Source organism: Nuphar pumila, chromosome 5 (assembly GCF_984573655.1).
Source record: "Nuphar pumila chromosome 5, dmNupPumi1.hap1.1, whole genome shotgun sequence".
Lineage (NCBI taxonomy): Eukaryota > Viridiplantae > Streptophyta > Magnoliopsida > Nymphaeales > Nymphaeaceae > Nuphar > Nuphar pumila.
In genome coordinates this window covers 54,034,343-54,057,092 of record NC_143253.1, presented here as the reverse complement: position 1 = coordinate 54,057,092, position 22,750 = coordinate 54,034,343, and the positions used below count along the sequence as shown (strand labels likewise).

At 42.3% G+C, this 22,750-nt stretch overlaps 1 protein-coding gene across 1 annotated transcript in view; it reads right to left on the bottom strand.

Annotated features, from left to right (window-relative positions):
* LOC149837615 (hyperosmolality-gated Ca2+ permeable channel 2.3-like) overlaps positions 1 to 22,750 on the bottom strand; it is a 214,014-nt gene that overhangs the window by 129,975 nt on the left and 61,289 nt on the right. The window contains exons 3-5 of the mRNA XM_090006148.1: positions 18,399 to 18,462; positions 17,295 to 17,504; positions 10,336 to 10,524 (exon numbers count right to left, since the gene is read on the bottom strand). Of these exons, the coding sequence (XP_089862274.1) occupies positions 10,336 to 10,524; positions 17,295 to 17,504; positions 18,399 to 18,462 (463 nt within the window). The remainder of the gene's footprint in view (positions 1 to 10,335; positions 10,525 to 17,294; positions 17,505 to 18,398; positions 18,463 to 22,750) is intronic.

Here is a 22,750-nt window from a genome sequence, read left to right as displayed (position 1 = left end):
GCATTCACCTCTCTCTCTTGCGACGAGAGTTGAGATGGGAGCTAGCGTTACATCCTCGTCTAAGGAGGGGGATACCTTGCAAGGATCCTGACTCCTTAAGTATGCAGTCCTGCAGACGAGTTGGAGGTTCTGTTGAGAAACATGTATCCCGTCTATCGAGGCCGGTGTCGAGTCATGCGAGGCATGTAGATACCCCGATAGCGGATGAGGTTCTAGAAAATCGCAGGCATAATGTTGGCACAAGGTACTGCTGTTTCAAAGGATATAGTAAAGTTGATAAACTTTACATCCTTGTGAAACACTCCTGTTGAGGCTTCTTTTGAGGAGCTATACCCCCTTCATCCTAGAGTACTTGTAGTCGTGCACGACACGTCTAGTACTGCGATGATCGGATGAGACGGTCGTGCGACCACGAACAGTGCGAAATGCACAATGCTGAAATCACATAAATGGCCTCACATTCGCCTTCACAGGCAAGATGCTTGAGTGGTTTAAAGACTACAGCATAGAGTGGGTCGTTAGTTAAGCAACCCCTAACGTACCTGTTCGTTTCAAGTGGTCTGTCAAGGGAGAGGACAGGACGGTACAAACTCCAATGGACAGGTTGTTAACAACCACCCTACGGGCAATGATCCGGCCTCCCCAGTCATTGGAGTTAGGGGAAAGGGGCTACAATAGTTAGCTCAAAACTTCTGCAGAAGTTGGATGCATCCGTGGCACTGCCTCCTTCGGGGAATCCTCTCTCGGCTAAAGCCGTCCCTCTGGAGCGGACTCAACTAGCTTTTCGGGTTATTCAAATACATAGAATAACAGACGCCCGAACTAGTCTCAGTTGTTTCTACGTTTTGCCTGCGCGTACCCGCGGGCCAGTAATATCGAAACATAAAGTCTGTTCACACTGGTTGTTGAGTAGTGAGACTCACTTGCACTCGCTTGCACTACTGACTCACTTGGACTCACTTGCACTCGCTTGCACTACTGACTCACTTGGACTCACTTGCACTCGCTTGCACTACTGACTCACTTGGACTCGCTTGCACTATTGACTCGCTTGCACTACTGATTCGCTTGCACTACATACGCGTTTGCACTATTTATCTGCTTGCATTGCTTACCTGTTTAACTGCTTATCTACTTTAAACTGCGTAACCTACTGAATGAAATGTACATAATTCAGTTTCCTTGTAGTCTATCTTGTGCACCTACTAGTTTCTTTAGCGAAACTAACCCAGTCTATGGGTACAGGTGATGAATAGGCACTTCACGGGCGATGGCGCGATGGCAAGATGGTTTCAAGACTCTCTTTTTCCTGCTCTTAGCTCGCGTCCTGATGTTTTTGGGTCTTGTAATGGATTTTCCTTGGGACATCCGAATTTTGTACTTTTGGAACCCTCTTTTAATGAAAGTGCCTTTTTCAAGTAGCATGGGTTGTATGTTTTGGTTCTTCAGCTAACGTGCCCAAAGTGGTCAACTTGCCTTTCTAAAATTAACAAAAGGATGGGCTTCCGCTTATTTCTTAAACCAACTCTGAAATAAAAAGATTCTTTTAGTCTCTTGCCTGTTTTATGAAAGGTTTGAAAGTTGAAATTTTGGGGCGTTACATCTTGGTATCAGAGCTAAGGGAAGTAAGGATTCTTGACCATTGAGCATCCGCATCGCGCTGTGAGTATACCTTTCTTTTTGCTTAGTAGGTGTTTTTTTTGTATTGTTAAGCTAAGAGGCTTGACGCGTTCTGCTTATGTACCAGCATTGCTGGGTTTTCCTAAACTACTCATGTTAAACATGAATAGTACTTATGTTTCTGGCTTATTTCGAGCCTCCTGAAAATTCTAATTATTGGTATTCCTTGTTTACTCCAAGGATGGCAAGAAACTCGAATGAAGGGTCTGCTGACGATTGGTCAGATCAGCGGGGATTCGTGTTGGATTCCATAAGTTCCCTAGCAGCGGCTATGCGAGACCAGATTCGTTCTCAAAGGGAACCAGCGCTCGTTTCTGAGCCGAAGCCGCATACCGCAGTGACGTATGAGAAATTCCTGAAGCTTGACCCCCCGACCTTCGATGGCAAGCCCGACCCAGACATGGCCGATAACTGGGTGAAGGAGGTGGAACGAGTGTTCGAGGTCTTGTCAGTGCCCGATGACAAGAAGACGTTATTCGGGACCTTTAGGCTGAAGGAGAATGCCCGCAGTTGGTGGGACATGGCCCGGAGTATGCAGTTTTCGGGAATTTCGCCCATTCCTTGGGAAGCTTTTAGAAAGGCTTTCTTGGGGAACTACTTCCCGCCTCATGCGAGGGAGAAGAAGAAGGTGGAGTTCTTGGAGCTCAGCCAAGGCAATTCGAGTTTGACGGATTATATCGCCAAATTCCAGCGCTTAGAACCCTATTGTCCCAACCTGTTCGCGGATGATCGCGAGCGAGCAGGAAAGTTTGTTCGGGGGCTAAAGGAGGGGCTCATGCATCGGGTCCTAACCAGCATGCCCTCGACCTTCTCTGCGGCAGTTGCTGCTGCCACCCTCCTGAGTGAGGCCTGGGAGCGCACTAAGAGTACACAGGGCAGGAGGCCACCCGCTACGGGTGGTGAGCCGAAGACACCTTCCGGTGACCCAGGCAAACGATCGTTCCTTCCTGTGAAGAGCGAAGGAGGAAGGAGACGATATCCTCCTTCGAAGCGTCAGCGGCCTCAGGGCAACCCTCCAGCCAGGCAGCAGACGAGCAATGTGTGCCCCAGGTGCGGTCGATCCCACATCGGGCAGGCGTGCCCGCTCGATACAGGCGGATGCCTGTATTGTGGCAAGATGGGCCACTACGCGCGCGACTGTCGCAAAAAGGCGGCTGACGACGCCAGGCAGACCAGCGGAGCACCTCTGCTCCCTCGGCCACCACAGTCCCAACAGCAGTATCAGACGCCGCAACCGCAGGCGAGCGGTCAAAGGAGGGCACCGGGACGCGTCTACTCAGCCAAGGCCGAGCAGCTGACCAAGGGCGACCTAGTGCAAGGTACCCTTTTTGTCGCTAACCAAGCGGCTTTTGTGCTTTTTGATTGTGGTGCCACACACTCTTTTATTTCGGTAAATTTTGCCGAGTTTTTGCGCGTACCTGTAAAACCCTTACATAATACCCTTGAAGTGTATAACCCGATTGGAAAAAATACTGTTTGTGCGACCTACGTACCAGAGTTGGACGTAGTCCTGGCAGATTGGCATTTACCGGTTTGTGCTATCCTGCTAGTGATGACGGAATTTGACGTCATCCTAGGCATGGATTGGCTGCACAAGTATCATGCCAAGATTTTTTGCAGAGATAGCAAGATTGTTTTGTCTCCCCCGGGAATGCCCAAGGTGGAATTCAAGATCGTGAAACCTGTTCGGGCAAGCAAGTTGATTTCGTCGCTGAGGGCGCAAAGCTACCTCAGGAAGGGATGCACTGCCTTTCTGGTTAGTGTCGTCCAGTCCGAGCCGACACGAGTCTCGATGGGAGACTTGGAGGTTGTGCGAGATTTTCCAGACGTCTTCCCGGAGGAACTGCCAGGCCTTCCTCCACCTCGTGAGGTGCAGTTCAACATCGAGTTGCTGCCGGGTACTACGCCAATTTCTAAGGCTCCATATCGGATGGCACCAGCCGAGCTCGAAGAGCTCAAGAAGCAGTTGCAGGAGTTGATGGATCAGGGATTCATCCGCCCCAGCGTCTCGCCTTGGGGAGCTCCTGTCTTGTTTGTGAAGAAGAAAGACGGATCTTTGCGATTGTGCATCGACTATCGGATGCTCAACCAGGCGACAATAAAGAATAAGTACCCGTTGCCACGCATCGAGGATCTGTTCGATCAGTTGCAGAGGGCCAAGATCTTCTCAAAGATCGACCTTAGATCTGGGTATCATCAACTCAGAATTAAGGGAGATGATATCTCCAAGACGGCCTTCCGGACCAGGTATGGGCATTACGAATTTACGGTCATGCCCTTCGGACTCACTAACGCTCCTGCAGCGTTCATGGATCTCATGAATAGGGTGTTCAAACCCTTCTTGGACACCTTCGTGATCGTGTTCATTGACGACATCTTGGTGTATTCCGATAGCTGGGAGCAACATCGTGAGCACTTGAGAGTTATTCTCGAAACTTTGCGAAAGGAGCGTTTGTACGCTAAGTACTCTAAGTGCGAGTTTTGGCTCGAGGAGATCATGTTTTTGGGACATGTCATCTCCAAGGAAGGTGTGTCCGTGGATCCAGCGAAAGTCGAGGTTGTACTCAGTTGGCAGCAACCGAGGAATGTTCGTGACATTCGGAGTTTTCTTGGATTAGCTGGGTATTATCGAAGATTTATCCAGGACTTTTCTAAGATCTCTCTACCCTTGACGCAACTCCTGAAGAAAGAAGCTAGGTTCGTGTGGGACGACATGTGCGAGAACAGTTTTCTGATGTTAAAGGAACGTCTTACGACTGCTCCTATTTTGGCCTTACCTTCGGGTCAAGGCGGCTTCGTGATTTACACCGACGCTTCCGGGACAGGCTTGGGTTGCGTCTTAATGCAGAACGATAGAGTGATCGCCTATGCATCGCGCCAACTTAAAATACATGAGAAGAATTATCCGACTCATGATTTGGAGTTAGCAGCGGTGGTCTTCGCATTGAAGATATGGCGGCACTATTTGTATGGGGAGCGGTTCGAGGCTTTTACAGATCATAAGAGCCTAAAATATTTGTTCTCACAGAAGGAGCTGAATATGAGGCAGCGGCGTTGGCTGGAATTCCTCAAGGATTACGACTTTACCTTGTCCTACCACCCGGGAAAAGCGAACGTTGTGGCCGACGCTCTGAGCCGCAAGTCTCCCAGCGTTTCCGTTAATTTGTTATTTGCGGGGTGGAAGCTGATCGAGGATTTGATATCGTGGGAACCGTTTGCAGTCACTCCAGTTTCGATCAGTCTTTCCAGCATGGTAGCTCAACCTGAGCTATTATCTAGGATCTTTGTTAGTCAAAAGAGCGATGAGCAGTACGAAAAGCTGAAGGCTCTAGCGCAGCGGGCCGATACCCCCTTTCGTCTGAGTGAGGAAGGAGGTGTATGGCGTAAGGATCGTCTCTGGGTGCCAAAAGACCCTATTTTGAGAGATGAGATTCTCGCTGAAGCCCACAAGTCCAGGTACACGATTCACCCGGGCGGCACAAAGATGTTCAAAGATTTGCAGCGCAGATATTGGTGGAGTGGAATGAAGCGGGACGTAGCCGAATACGTTTCGAAGTGTTTGACTTGCCAACAGGTTAAGATCGAGCACCAGCGACCAGGCGGAGTGATGCAGCAGATGGAGATTCCACAATGGAAGTGGGAGGACATCACGATGGACTTCATCGTCGGTTTGCCAAGGACGCGGAGGAAACACGATGCGATTTGGGTGATCGTGGATCGACTCACTAAATCGGCGCATTTCCTCCCTTTTCGGCTCAGTCAGTCCCTGGACAGCTTGGCAGATCTCTATGTCAGGGAGATTGTGAGATTGCACGGTGTTCCTGTGTCAATCATCTCCGATCGTGACCCGAGGTTCACCTCCAGGTTTTGGGGACAACTGCAGTTGGCCTTGGGCACGAAACTGAAATTCAGCACCGCTTTCCACCCTCAGACCGACGGACAATCTGAACGCACGATTCAGACTTTGGAGGACATGCTGCGAGCGTGCATGTTAGACTGGAAGGGAGAATGGGACTCTCATACCGGGTTGGCAGAATTCGCGTACAATAATAGTTATCATGCGAGTATCGGTATGGCCCCGTACGAAGCTTTGTACGGGAAGCCTTGTCGATCACCTGTTTACTGGGATGAGGTTGGTGAGCGGATGTTAGATTCACCTATAGTGCTACAGCACTATACTCAGCAAGTGCAGATGATCAGGGAACGTTTGCGTACCGCGCAGAGTCGGCAGAAGTGTTACGTTGATCGTCGACGTAGAGAGCTGGAGTTCTCAACAGGAGATATGGTTTTTGTTAAGGTATCTCCTACAAAGAGCGTTTTCCGTTTTGGGAAGAAAGGAAAGCTGAGTCCCCGGTTCGTCGGACCTTTTGAGATCCTGGATCGGATCGGTGAGGCGGCTTATCGTGTTGCGCTGCCTCCTCAGTACGCTCAGATCCACGACGTCTTCCACGTATCTATGCTGAGAAGATACGTTCACGACCCATCACACATCATTCATTATGATGATGTGGATATCCAAAAGGACTTGACGTTCGAGGAAAGACCAGTGGCAATCGTTGACCGTCGAGACCAAGTGCTCAGATCGAAGACGATTTCTCTTGTAAAAGTACGTTGGCAACACCATGGAATAAATGAATGTACATGGGAGCCCGAGTCGGATATCAGGGAAAAATACCCTGACTTGTATTTTGACCAGTGTAAGGAATAAAAATTTCGCGGACGAAATTATTTTTAAGGAGGGTAGGATGTAACAACCCGTTAAAAAAAAAAAAAAAAAAATGGTTAGGATTCGGGTCGGATCCGGACCCGGACCCGACCCGGACCCAATGGAGGCACCGCCTCCCTCGTGCCTTTAAAAAGATAAGGCAGGGGGGGTTTCAAATACGAAACCCTCCCCCTCGCTGTCTCTTCTCCCTCACCGCCTCCCGACTCTCCCTCGCTCGTCTGCTGCCGCCATTTGCGACCTCTCTCCGCCGCCGCCGCCGACCACCAGGTACGTTCTCCCTCCTCTTCTTCTCCTTTTTTTCCGTCTCTCTCTCCCATTCCTCCCCCCCCTCGGTTCTTCGTTGCACAGGGAGGGGAGGGCTGAGCCTCCTCCCTGCTTTCGTACGGCAGGCGAGGGGCGGAGCCCCCTCCCTACTTCCGTACGGCAGGGGAGGGGTCGAGCCCCTCCTCCCTGCCCCTTTTTGTTGCGCCAGCAGGGGCCATCGGCCCCTGCCTTTCATTTGCCAGCAGGGGCCCATGGCCCCTGCCTTTCATTTGCCAGCAGGGGCCCATGGCCCCTGCCTTTCTTTTGCACCAGCAGGGGGCCATCGGCCCCTGCCTTTCATTTGCCAGCAGGGGCCTATGGCCCCTGCCTTTCTTTGGTCAGCAGGGGCATAGGCCCCTGCCTTTTGTTTGCCAGCAGGGGCCTATGGCCCCTGCCTTTCGTTTGCCAGCAGGGGCCATCGGCCTTTGCCTTTCTGTGTGCCAGCAGGGGCCATTGGCCCCTGCCTTTCTGTTTGCTAACAGGGGCCATCGGCCCCTGCCTTTTTGTTTGCCAGTAGGGGCCGATCCCCTGCCCCTTTTGTGCGCAAGCCTATACCCTTGGTCGACAGACCCGGGGAATCTTTGGAAGCTACATCGTAATGGGGACAGATTATTACAATTGTTGATCTCCAGCGAGGAATTCCTAGTGAACGTGAGTCATCTGCTCACATTGACTACATCCCTCTTTGGGCGGCAAGGCTCATTTGGCCCTGCCCCATCCTTTTTGGTTTTGAGTCATTTGGGACCGTTGGCCCCAACTCTATGTATTGGAGAAGTTGAGTCTTTGCCTTGCTTTTGCTTTGTCGGGGCTTGCATGTTAATATCGCATATTCGCAGCTACGACGGATCTCATTCGCGCTCCGCGACCCGAGCCGTCAATTGTGTACGTCCGCAGACGTCGGCAAGCTCGTAACCCTCCAAGGTAAGGGAAGATTGTACGAAAGACTTGGATAATTGAATTAAGTTCAATTAAACTAAAAACGATCAATAAAATGAATATATATATATATATACAAATATATATATATATATATATATATACGAGTATGCACTTAACTCAAGGACGCGGTTTCACGATCCTTGCCCTTTACCTTATGTCAGTCTATACTTACCATCGTGTATCACGTCGAGATCTCGTGTTGCATTCTTGCTTATGGTTTGTATGTGCCGTCACGCATCGTGGCGAGGTTCAGTGTCGCACTTCTGCTTACCGCCTTTACCTTGTCGCCGCGCTTTGCGCCTAGGCTCTTGTTTTTGTATGTATTATTACTGCTTTGCTATTGCAGATGCCGCACAGGTTTTTGCTCTTTGCATATGCCTTAAAGGCATCCTCAGGCATTCACCTCTCTCTCTTGCGACGAGAGTTGAGATGGGAGCTAGCGTTACATCCTCGTCTAAGGAGGGGGATACCTTGCAAGGATCCTGACTCCTTAAGTATGCAGTCCTGCAGACGAGTTGGAGGTTCTGTTGAGAAACATGTATCCCGTCTATCGAGGCCGGTGTCGAGTCATGCGAGGCATGTAGATACCCCGATAGCGGATGAGGTTCTAGAAAATCGCAGGCATAATGTTGGCACAAGGTACTGCTGTTTCAAAGGATATAGTAAAGTTGATAAACTTTACATCCTTGTGAAACACTCCTGTTGAGGCTTCTTTTGAGGAGCTATACCCCCTTCATCCTAGAGTACTTGTAGTCGTGCACGACACGTCTAGTACTGCGATGATCGGATGAGACGGTCGTGCGACCACGAACAGTGCGAAATGCACAATGCTGAAATCACATAAATGGCCTCACATTCGCCTTCACAGGCAAGATGCTTGAGTGGTTTAAAGACTACAGCATAGAGTGGGTCGTTAGTTAAGCAACCCCTAACGTACCTGTTCGTTTCAAGTGGTCTGTCAAGGGAGAGGACAGGACGGTACAAACTCCAATGGACAGGTTGTTAACAACCACCCTACGGGCAATGATCCGGCCTCCCCAGTCATTGGAGTTAGGGGAAAGGGGCTACAATAGTTAGCTCAAAACTTCTGCAGAAGTTGGATGCATCCGTGGCACTGCCTCCTTCGGGGAATCCTCTCTCGGCTAAAGCCGTCCCTCTGGAGCGGACTCAACTAGCTTTTCGGGTTATTCAAATACATAGAATAACAGACGCCCGAACTAGTCTCAGTTGTTTCTACGTTTTGCCTGCGCGTACCCGCGGGCCAGTAATATCGAAACATAAAGTCTGTTCACACTGGTTGTTGAGTAGTGAGACTCACTTGCACTCGCTTGCACTACTGACTCACTTGGACTCACTTGCACTCGCTTGCACTACTGACTCACTTGGACTCGCTTGCACTATTGACTCGCTTGCACTACTGATTCGCTTGCACTACATACGCGTTTGCACTATTTATCTGCTTGCATTGCTTACCTGTTTAACTGCTTATCTACTTTAAACTGCGTAACCTACTGAATGAAATGTACATAATTCAGTTTCCTTGTAGTCTATCTTGTGCACCTACTAGTTTCTTTAGCGAAACTAACCCAGTCTATGGGTACAGGTGATGAATAGGCACTTCACGGGCGATGGCGCGATGGCAAGATGGTTTCAAGACTCTCTTTTTCCTGCTCTTAGCTCGCGTCCTGATGTTTTTGGGTCTTGTAATGGATTTTCCTTGGGACATCCGAATTTTGTACTTTTGGAACCCTCTTTTAATGAAAATGCCTTTTTCAAGTAGCATGGGTTGTATGTTTTGGTTCTTCAGCTAACGTGCCCAAAGTGGTCAACTTGCCTTTCTAAAATTAACAAAAGGATGGGCTTCCGCTTATTTCTTAAACCAACTCTGAAATAAAAAGATTCTTTTAGTCTCTTGCCTGTTTTATGAAAGGTTTGAAAGTTGAAATTTTGGGGCGTTACAATAATATATACACATATAAATGTATATATATATATATATATTAGAAAAATATATATATATACACATTTACATGTATACATATAAACAAATATATACATATATGTATATATTTTAACACATGGCCTTTTGGTAACACATGTTAGCATGTGGGTGTAACCGATGTAGGGCATACATATAAACAAATATATACATATATGTATATATTTTAACACATGTATGGCCTTTTGGTAACACATGTTAGCATGTGGGTGTAACCGATGTAGGGCATACATAAAAAGTAGAAGTGGTCTAATGATTAAAATGTCCCTTTTGCAAGATTTAGATGGGTGTTTTTGCTCACAAAGTTTTTATTGCGACTTTTTATAAATATCAAGATTAGTTCACGAGTATACTTTTTGTTTTATTTATTTATCACAAAAAATCGAATTTATTGAAAATATCGGCAATATTTGTTCCCATGAAAATTATACAAGCTGATGAAAGAGAAGCAAGAATCAAACAAATAGTTACAAGCTCAAGAGCTAAATAATGGAAGATTTTCAAGTCAAGACATGTAGAAGGAAAACTTTCCCACAGCTACAGAACTTAGAAACTAATGTTATTAATATACTTGTACCACTTAGCACATTAGCATATATGTAAAAGAAATTAAAACTTAGCAACCAACATGAATCACTGCAGCAAGACATTTAGTCAACTTCATCAAACAAGAATGTCAATAATTTACCTCTCCTCTTGACGAAACATCTGACTGTTCAATCCTAACATTTTCTTCCAAGTCTTCTAATTTATTTTTATATTTATCAACAAGATCTGTTTGCCTCCGTCCAAAGAAACCACCACGCTCTGAATATTGCTCAGTAGGAGTTTTTGACTTGAGATGGATGATCCTTTTGTATAACTTCTCTGCATCTTTCTGGGAAGAAACAATTGTACATCATTCTTATTTCTGGATAATCATATAGAATATATATACATAGAAGTAACATAATTACAAAACATATAATTCAAAAATACCAAGCATAAGTACACAAAAGTGTTGGTTTTCCTTCAAGGAAAAGCAGTTTAACTATGATATTTGCATGTGTATGTGTCAGTGTCATGCTCACGTTGCAGTTGCCAACATGGATACTCTTCAAGTATAGATGAGCTGTAGGGCTGGTAAACAAGTCAAACGAACAGAACAGGGTGGTCAAGCTCAGTTGTTCTTGTGGCAAGCTCTGCTCATGGTGAGCATTAAACAAGCCAACTTCAAGCCTGGCTTATTTACAAAAAAAAATAGATTTTTCAAATTTGAGAATAATAGAATTTGAACTCTAAGCCTACCAAGCAAAGCTCAAACTGGCTTATTTACCAAATAAGTAACATTGAAAGCTGTAAGCAATAGGATTTGAACTATAAACTTAATGTTTGCAAGCCAAACACTTCAACCATCTATACTCTACAATATATAATATATGTAAAATACATATGTTACTAGTTAAAGAGCCTCCACGAGCCGAGCCGAACACCCACTGTTCGTGTTTGCTGAGCCTATTTTAAGTGTTTGAGTGACCTCTTTGCGAGCTGAAGACACGCTGAGCCATGAGCGACTTGTCTTGTTTCCCAGCCCTAATGAGCAGTCTTTGCATGGATTATTTTTTTAGACATAATAAACACGCAGGGGATGATGAACAAAGAATTTCAATTAGCCTACCGGTGTTCTTTATGTTGGTCTGTTGAGAAAACCATACCTCACATATTTTGGTTCTGTCCCTTCTTTTAGATCCTTGTGAGTTATGCATGGCCAGGTATCCAGATGCAAATCAAGCCAGATAGTTGCACAAGAACTTTTTTGCTGGTGCCAAAAACAATTCTAGTGAATAGATGGTGAGAAATCTGAAGATGGTGGCTTCTTAAGCATGGTGGACCATGCATCTGGAAAGAAATGAGTGTCTTCAAAGGAAAGTGAGCAAGAACTGAGCACATCCACCTTTTAATTCAAACACAAAAAAGAAATGGCCAAAAAAGATTTGACATGGACTCTATGTAGCATGTGTACGCCCATAAGAGATAAGCTCTTGTGTTGACACATGCTAACTTAATCTGGAGTATCAGGAAGGGCTGAACTATACACATGCTACCTTAATCTTTATTTACATGCACATTAAGCATACAGCCATATTTTAAAAGAATGTGTTCTCAACACATTCAGAACACCCCTCACCAAACTGAAACATTTAAAACCCCTCTTTAAAAAAAAAAACATGCCGGTGGCTGTGCTCGGCTGCCCACCAGGCTCGGCCTGTCAGGCCAGAATGAGGATATCCCTAAAAGACATAAAACACCACTTGTTTCTCATGTAAAATGGAGCCTAAATATGAGGATCTATAAAATGGGAAATTGATCAGGTTCCCCACCAAAACAAACAGCCATAACAGATCTCAACATCAAATATGTAATAATCAGTTAAATATATATATATATATTTTTAAATCAGATATCATGTCTCAACTGCAATGAAGTAAAAGGTATCAAGCTATAATTCCCAATTCAAGGAGGCTTTCAGCAATACAATGTTTGTACGGCTATTATGATGTAGATATTTCTGCTATACCTAATACAAGGTCAATATTTTTTTTTTTGCTTCTGGGTCAATAATGCATGTAATTCCTTATGCAGAATTTTTGTTTTCTGACTAAAAACCCCTTAACAATGTCTCCAGTATCATAATCTATAAGGCCTCTTGCCGGCCAGGATTACGTGCAATAATTGGCAACAGATTCAGAATACTAATTTAAATTGTTAAGGTACATGGTTCTTGTTTTCCTATCAGTGCTCCATAACTTTTTGTGTTTCTTTATATATAGATGTTAATCTCTATGTCAAAACATTCGCAATTTCTCTAGCATCACAAATCGGTAAGGCCAGGTAGAGTTTACCAGCACCTGGCGGGTGTTGGCAGACCTTACCCTGGCCTAGGGATGGCAGTGGACCGGGGGACAACGGGGCCCCGCCTCGCCCCGTATGGACCGGGGATGAAGGGCATGAAACAGGGATGGAGGTGGGGATGAAGGTCAAAATTCATCCCCGTACGGGGATGGAGGCGGGGATGGACTTACACTTTCCCCCACCCCATACCCGCCCCGCCCCGCCTCATCCCCACCCCATCCCCGTTAATAATATTACTAAAATACCTAAACCTAGCTAATAAAATTACAAAAAACCAACAATAATATATACTAACTTACTAACCCTAATACTAACCCTAAATCGTGTAGCACCACGTTCTTCGGCCCTCAGCCCTCTCTCTCTCTGTCCACCATCGGCGCCAGATTCGTGCACCAACGGCGATGAAGGTTCTCCATCACCATTGGTGACCATCATCGGCGGCCCTCTCTCCGTCCACCATCGGTGCCAAACACCTCCATCACACTCGTCTCGGAGAACAGGTTGGGACCATCCCTCTGTCTATCCACCGTAGTCATCTGTTGATCAGGATCATCCTTTTGCATAACAATTCTAATACTTAGGGTTGTCGCAGCCTCATTTTGTTCTCTTTTATTCTCCGTTTTGTTGACTTGTGTACTTGCACTCATCTTGTTCTGAGGCTTTGCAGTGGGATTATAGAGCCTTCTTTGATGGCTTTGGCTAGGAAATACAATAACGAAAAGATGATATGCATAAAGTAAGCTTTTCTTTTGTTATTGTACCATTCAAAAATGTAGACAATGTATTTGGTTACTGTATGAAGACTATGAGCAACTCTGCAAGTTTACAAAATATGATACTATTGGATGGTAACGTCTATGTTGGAGTTTTACATGATTTGTTAAAGAAGCCTGATGATGAATTTACAATGACTTTAATCTTGTCTTGGAGCCTGTTTATTAAAGAAACCTAAGAAACTGAGTTCTTATTCAATTTTTTTTTTGGTCCCATCTTCAAGGTCTAACAAATGCAGTCTTTGATTTTATTTTCCATTTAATTAAATTTCAGTTTCTTCATGTTGTAAATAAATGTTTTTTTTTCTAAAGATGCACTAAAATTGTACAAAAACTTAATGGTCCAGGATGCACTAAAATTATACAAAAAAAATCACTAAACAGTGCCGGGGACGGGACGGGGCAGGGACGGGGGACGGAGGATGGGCGCGGGGCGGGGACGGGGGCGAGGGCGGGGACGGGGGTGGGGGCAGGGCAGGAGAGGGGGTGGGGAAGGGGATAATTAGTTTGAGACAGGGCGGGGTGGAGATCCAAAGTCCCCCCCGCCACGGGGATGGAGATTAACTTTTTGAGACAGGGCGGGGGTGGAGACCTTGTCCCCCCCCGCCCCGGTCCACTGCCATCCCTACCCTGGCCAACCAACTGGCTGGACCCGGCAGGGCTAGGTTCATGCCCTGCTGCACCCAACCTGGTAGGGCTACAAGCGAGTCCAGCATGAGTAACCATGCTTGGACTGTGCTAAGATAAATATAGTTAATGTGCATGCATAGATGTGCACAAAAATAAAGTTGCATGTACATGCAAAAGTGTAATTGTTAAACTTGTACATGCATGCCTATTTCCATATAAATTAGCATGCATATCCAGAATCATACTGCAAATATAAATACATGGCCATAATCACACTCAACGTGTTTGCATATGTGCTCTTTCCTAAGTGTGCATATATTAAATGTTGTATATTCTCACAAATTTACTCTGCAAATATTACTGAGCATCATTCATACTGTTTATGCATTCATACAACTCTGCACTCACATAAGGTTTCAAGTCACGCACACATTTTCAACTTTCTCACACATACACAGCTTTGCAGATTTACGCAGCCTCACGCAACCATGCAGTCTTACCAATTCATGAATTAAAATATCAGATATATATAGTCGGATTCATGAATAAATTCCAGAAAAAATGCCTATGCAACTTATAAAATCCCACTATGTTTACGATTCCAGATTTGTGCTAAACCTCTAATTAAGTACATCTACTACCAATAAAGATTTTATTTTAGCATATACAGAATTTTTATTTTATGAAAGAGTGAAAATAATTAACACAACCATGGAGGAAAATCTACGCATCATCCTCCATGTGTCTTTGCAAAAACATAGATATAACCACTCTTTCCATGGATTTCCATCAAATTATTGCATGGAAATCCAATCTATATCAATTTCTCACTTGATTCAAGAGAAAAAACTCATACCATGAATAAAAACTTGAAGAAAAACGATGGTGGATGTTGAAAAACGTGGGTAAATGGTTTGAGATGGCCCAAACTCCTCCTCTTCTTCCTCCTTTTTTCCTCCCTCTATCTTTCCTCCTTTTTTTCCTTCTCTTTCTCTTTTCCCTCTCTTTTTAAGGGTCTTTTTATAGGCCCCATAGGAGAGGTCGCCCCTCCCTTTTTCTCCAGCCCTCTCTAAGAGAGTTTCCAAAAGATGGAACTTTCTCTCTCCCTTTGTTTCCTAATTTTTTTGAAACTCTTCCAAATGTTGAGTTTTTTCAAAATTTTGTTAAAAAATAACTCTTAGTCTCTCAAATCCTCTTGAACTCGTCCATAGGTGTTTAAGGGCTTTTTCAAGAGTCCTAAACAAACCTCAAAATAAATTTTCGGAATTGCATTAAATTAAATAATTAATTAATATTAAATTACAAATGAATTTTCAAAAGTTTCCAAAAATTACCAAATTAATGTTGGAGGCTTAACATAAATAAACCCCAATTTAAAGGTTTTTGATGAATTTAAAGTTAGAAAAAATTTTGGGTATGGATTTAGATCTGGATCTGAATCCAAGATCCATATCCAAAATCCAAATGGGTTTGAAACTAGATCAAATCCAGATTAATATGGGTCTGGGATAGGGTCGAAATCCATATTAATTTGGATCAAATCCCTCAGATTTGGTCCGATCCAAGTCCGGATCCGAACCGACAAACTGCTCATTTTTTTAAAAAATGCGATTTTCGGGTCAATCGTAGCCCAAACTTTGAAAAGTAAAATAGCGTTGCGCTCAGAATTCCGAGACGCATCCAACAACATATTACACGAATATCAAATTTTGAATTTCGCCTGAAAATAATCTGAATTTCGCTTGAATTTAAAGGTCAAAAATAAAACTTTTTTCTCACATTTCGATTGGCTCATTTAGACCTAGTTGATGAGACATGGGTCAAACCCAGACTCAAAAACATCAATCTAAAATCGAGGTTCAAACAATTTTTCGCCCACACTTCGCCAAAATTTCGAAAATCTCACATTTAACTAAGTATGAAAGTACGTGATATTACACAAAATCTACAACCAACAACGATCGGACAATTCCCCTTCTCCAATGCTTGAGCATCTCATCGATCAGACCTCATATATTTGTTCTTTATAATTTATTTAGTAAGAAATAAGATTTACACGAAGACTTTACCACATATAGATATGTTTTTCAAAACGTGAAAAATCAATGACTCACAATCCATTTAAAACTTTACAATACAAAGTATTGTGGGCCATTTTTTTTTAGCACTTTCAAAAACACATCTAATCATCGAAAACTCATAATCCAAAAATTGTCACTCACTAAATGAATGATAAAAATCCAATATGTAAAGTCCGATCGATGAAAAACTCTATCATTAGAGAAGGAACGCCATCGATATCAGTTGTAGATTTTTTACCTTCCTTTGGTTGGACGGTCCCCCTTCCCTATATATATATATATATATATATATATATATATATATATATATATATATATATATATATATATATATATATATATATATATATATATATATATATATATATATATATATATATATTGGCTACAATCTAGAGTATGGTACTCTCTAGCTGAATCTCATAAGTGTGAGCTTTATTCGGCCACATTGAACCCACGAATATATTCAGCATGGTCCATTTACTTGGAAATGCACTTGGCATTCGGTGGTTTTGACATAAAAATATGATTTTCTTAATATCAAAATTTTGAGGCATTGTAGACCATTTAATTTTGTAGCCCGCAAAAAGTCTGCTTATACAATAAGATTGAATGATCTAAAACACATTTTTGACTAACTAAACCATATAGATCGTATCAGTAGAGCTTGATTCAGAAAAAACCAAGAAAATGTGAGGGAATGTGTGGTGTCTACTAGAGGGTATGGTATCAAATTTTCTCCATACATATATATACATACATCTCTGTGTGTGTGAAGCATATAGACATTAAAAATTGCATAATTATGCTACATTATAGATGGTCAATCACCAGTGATAACTCTAAGTATGTCACAGTTATATGCTTAACTAATAAATAATGAATGCTCTAAAAAAAACTAACAAATAATTATAGCTAACAATAGACACTTTCTGCGTCGATAACAGCCTACACACTGGTTGGATCATAAGATAATAAATGGGTAGAGTTAAGATTGAAACATGGTTGATCCATACCCATGTGCACTCAATACAAGTAAAGCCTGGTAGAAATACCCACGTTACATTTAAGCAGCATCAAGCAGATGTAACTACGTCAAAAAAGATATCAATGATCTCTGGAACTGAATTTAATCATTTACTATCTATATTAAAAAAAAAATAAGTGTAGGCTGTATATCGATGAATGAGTCTTCCAGTAGAGTTTTCAACCATAATCTCATAAAAAGCTGATGAAGAAGAAAAAGATACAAATACAGAGAAAATCCTTACAATAAGAGCTTGAAGTTTGCTTGTTCTGCGAACCACTACATGTGAAAGGTAGGTTGAAGGATGGTACTCTGTAAAAAACTTTTCAACACTATCATCCAATGTACTCCCCTCAGTGACAGGGATTCCACGAACAACAATGGCGAACTCATCTGGCTGAGGTTTAGAAGAATAGAAGTATTCAAGCCTCTTACAAGCAATATAATTATATTCCTGCAGAAAACATTTCCCTCCACTAAGAGTGATTTAACACTTGCATAGTGAATGCTTATGAATAGGAACAAAAATTCTCTATTCAATGGATGAACATTATTCAGATACAGTTACATGAATGTTTGAATTGTTACAGTTACATGAATGGCTTGCAAGATTTATAATTCATCTTTCAAGATACATATTAACACATAATAGTCACTAAAGTTGTAGCATCAAGTGCAATATGAGTACTTTAGCTCTTCTGCAGTAAATGATTATGCAGGATAAATGAATGATTAAATCTACCATTCACATTAGTAAACCACATTGGCATACTGACACAATGGTTGGAGAATATGTGTGACTCATCTCTCAGAACTTACATTCATACATAAAGCAAGGCATGAACATACAGTGTCATGTCGGTCACAAAAGACAGCAAGAAGGTGTAGCTTTAGAGTTTCATGGTTACACATGCTGCAAAACCCACATGATACCACCTTCCAACCCCATCCAAGAAAAATAAAACATATGTTTTTGCAGAAAGTCAATGTGAAAAGTTCATCCTACGTTAGGTTGCCAAGGACTGACATCAAAACAGTTGCATCAGATTAATCAGATTATTGGATGACATTATCATATATCAGAGGATAGAATAACACTATTTACATAGCACACCTGTGCCTTCAGTGCTGATCATGCTTCAGATCTGCCTATACATGTAAGCATATAATGGTGGTGTGGGATGAATGGAGAACAGAAAATAATAAGACCAAAAGTACTTTCAGAAAAAACAAAGCCAAAGCTAAATCATGTTGTAAATCAAAATGTCGTTTCTCTATTAAACAAAAGAAGGGACAGATGTTGAAGAATAAGTACAATAACAACACATTCAGGAAGAAACTAACTTACAATGTAAAGAAGATAGCAAGCAGCTCCCGAGATAATATAAACAGCAGAAAAATGAACCCATAACCTGCACAAAAGTTCTTAGTTTGATTAACATACACCATTGTAATGAATGAATAGAAGGGCAGCATTCTTCAATATTGAAGAAATAAAATCAGTTAAAGGCTAAATCTTTTAATATGTTACGACAAACCCAAGAATAACTCACTTGAAGTTTTTACAATTTGGCACACCATTTGACATAATCTTAGCACATTTTAGCACCAAAAGGATTAAAGTTGTCTTAAATGTGAGGGAAAAAAGGAATAGAATATAGTGAGTGAGAAGAAAAGAACGATGGCATATAGTGCTTTTGTTGTGGTAATGAACCACTGTAACTTATGGCAGTACGCACTTGATTTACAAAGATTTAATCTCCAAAAGCAAAAACTAACCTACGGTTGTTCAATATAGAGGGGTCTTATCATGAATAAGAACACCAAGATATCTCAATAACCATCTAATCCAAATGAGTTCTGTTGTAACTTGAGATATAGCTCTATACTCTGCCTCAGTTGTAGATAGAGTCAGTCTCTGTTGTTTCTTGCTCTTCCATGAAATCAATGAACTTCCAAAAAACACACAGAAACCATATGTAGACAGTTTGTCTCTAGTAGAGCCCCCAAAGTCAGCATCACAATAGGCTCTAGGTTCACAAGGAGTAAAAGAGGAGAAGAACATCCCATAGCTCATAGTATCCAAGACATATCCGATTATCCTTAATACAACAGCTAGATGAACAAACCTTGGTGCATTCATGAACTGGCTGACATGTACCACATATGAAATATCTAGCCTAGTTATGGTTAGGTATATCAAATTACCAACCAATTGCCTGTATAGAACATAATCATTTAGTTCTCCATCTAATGTTCTTAGCTTTGTATTGGCCTCCATAGGGTAGTCCACTCTCTTAGTATTATCAGAAAGCCTCGCTTTTGACACCAATTCAATAGCACACTTATGTTGGGCAAAATAGATTCCTCGTCTTGAGTATGCCACCTCAAAAACCAAGAAATATTTTAGGTTTCCCAATTCCTTCATTTCAAATACAGTGGACAACTTCCATTTTGTGTTTCAATCTTTTGAATATCATCTCATGTAACAATCACATCATCCACATATAGAAGTATACATTTCCCTTGACTAGAAGATGACACAAACAATGCTGGATCATGATGACTTTGTTCAAATCTCAATTATCTGACTGCTGAACTTCTCAAATCATGCTCTTGGAGCTTGTTTGAGACCATAAAATGCTCTCTTTAGTTTGTACACTATTCTTTCAAGATCAGAATATCCTTGTGGAAGCTCCATGTAGACTTCTTCTTCTAAGTCTCCATTTAAGAAATCATTTTTCACGTCTAACTGCCATAGACTCCAAGACTTTAGAGCAGCAACGGCGAACAAGGTTCTAATGGATGTCATATGAGCCACAAGAGCAAGTCTCTGCAAAATCAATGACATATTGTTGACTGTATCCCTTAGCTACTGGTCCGGCCTTATACCTATCAAGTGAACCATCTGCCTCAGTCTTGATTTTATAAACTCATTTACATCCCACTACTTTTTTTTGGAGGTGGTAGTTTGACAAGCTCTCGGGTCTACATTCTTTCTAGAGCACTTAACTCTTCAGCCATTGTCTTTTGTCATGCTTCTTTGGAAAGTGACTCTGCATAAGAATTAGGCTCAACATATGAATGGATTAATGTATGATGCTTTGAAGAGAAGGTGATGCAGGAGCATCGGGATCCGCACCCCATATGCGAGGAGTGGTAGCGAGATCCGCATCCAAAATTGTGATCCAAACTGCAAAACCAAACTTACTCGGTCTGTTTTCGATCCATTTGGGCCAATTCAGGACCCAAGGGTATTTTGGTAAATTTACCCACAATATTTGTCTGAGAATTTTGTGTAATATATTTCAGAAAATTCATTTTTGTATTTGGTTCCTATTTTGTAAACTTTGGAACCCTGAAAAATGTTGTAATATTTTTATTTTATTTTATTTTATTGGTAGGAGCTAGATCTTACGGATCCGGATAGTTCTAGTACCCTGTAGGATCCATTTTGTGGTACAAGAGGGTGTAGTGAGTTCATGGGTAGTTTTTTTTTTTTGGATCTAAATCCGGATCCAATTGAGTATGGGAGCCCACTTGACAAATGATTTAATGTGATTGGTTTTGGAGAAAAGTGGTCACTTAAGTGGCCAACCATAACTAGCCACCTTCCCTCAAGCCTCTTTGGTCCATGTGAATAACCAAACTTGTGGGTGACGTTTTTTGGAGCTGCTGGACACCAAGCTGTTGCTGCGTGCATTGGAGACCTTGGAGTTACCGTGAAGCTCATATGAGAGTTGAACTCGTGGCCACACTTCCAGATATTTGTTCCTTGCGTTAAAATCCTTTTATCGTTTTGTATGCTTGAATCGTTGTCGAAATTATTTTTTGTTATGAATGTAGGAAATAAAATCTTATTGAATAGGGTTTGATATGTCTATGCTGAAATCTTATGTTGTTAGAGTTTTGTTGACTGATTTGAAGGGTCATTAATATATATATATATATATGAGCGGAAATCTGATTTTTATCCACTGCAGTTTGACGTCATCACTTGTTCTAATTGTTGCATGAAATTTCTGTCAACTGAATCTGTCCCTAGTGTGCCCTGTTGAAACTGATATATATATATATATATATATATATCTGTGTGTGTGTGTGCAAGTTCTGTTACCTGCAGCATAGTGTAACTTTGTTGTTAACAGCATGCTTGGGCATTGAATGTTAGGACTATTATTGCATTTAAAAGGTTTGCTGTATTTAAGTTTCAATCGAGAACTTTGTTATTCTAGCTGTGTCGCATTGTGGCGTTCTTACACGCATGCAAACAGCGACAGAAACCCAGTTGCTGTCACCCAGTTTCTGTCATCAGCTGGGGCATCACCCACGCCTGGATGCTGAGTTTTGGCCAGCCCTGCTGACCCTGTTCAGCGTCAGCCAGTACCTCCTCAAACCCCTGCGAAGCTTGGCTCCCAGGCTGAGTTTTACCTCTTTGAAATCGTACCTCAGCTGTGTTGTTCCTGGTACCGAATCCTGCCATTTTCTGAACTGAAATCATTAAAATTTTCTGTCAACTGAAATTGCTTATACAAATAGTATATATATATTGACTAGTGACAGGTATGGTGATACGGACTCGGCACAGGAGACGATACATGATCCAATTGGATCTCAATACGCACGAAAGCTATTAATATGCAGGCGAGTCCGAACAACACTCTGGAAAACGGAAATTCGGGGCTCGAGTACTCTGTTTCGACAGAGGTGGCCCAAAGGTGAAAGCTGTGTGACGCGCACGCCTTTCTAACAGATCTGAAATCACAGGAATCAGAGTTGTACTATCCGACCCACGGACGCGAGTCTGGACCAGGGGGACTGGTCTTTGACAGACTGATTGGTCTCGGCAGACAGTCGGTTCGAGAGGGGTTTCGAGCCCTCTGATGAAAGAGTTTCGGAAAACTCCGAATAGAATATTTAAAGGTCAAATCAAGACCTTTCCAGAATGCCGGAGTTTGAAATTTTCTGATAATCCTACTGGTCTCTACGAATTTTGAAAGTCTACATACTCTATGTTCTGGCAGATATGCAGGGTGAAACCAGGTTCGAAACATGCAGCAAATCAATGTTGAGTTTCGGGCATTCAAACAATTGAATCTTGCAAAACTCAAAACAGAAGCAAGAACTAGCAGGATGTTGGCTGATCAAAGCAGTTTTCAGATTTAAAAACAACTCACAGATTATCAGGATAATCAGAAAACACAAAAACCTATTCAGAAATACAAATAACAGGATTTCAAAACATGGGTTTTTTGTAGAGTCAGAAAGAACGATATTTTAGAGCAACTTCAACGATGATTCTGAAAAAAGGGAGTACTTGATCTCTGTATAGGCCTGTCACGAGAGAGAGAGAGAGATATTCCATAGAAAGTGCGTCAGTCAGTTGTGGCTGCGCCTCTCATTCTATTAATATGTAAATATACAATTACTAGGGTACAAAAGTACCCCTTAATAACACGTTAATTTACATTACACGTTGATTGGATCTAGATCCGATCCAATATACAAAACGGGTCGGGTCCTGCATAAATATGAAGACTCCTTTTCAGCCTCCCTCAAGTTGTGCATGGTCCTGAACCATGAACAACTTGCCTTTCAGAAACCAAAAATTGTCATTTGTCAACCCTTTAGTAAGAATGTCAGCAACTTGTTCTTCAGTCGGCACATACATGGGTTCAATCTCTTTATCTTCAACCTTTT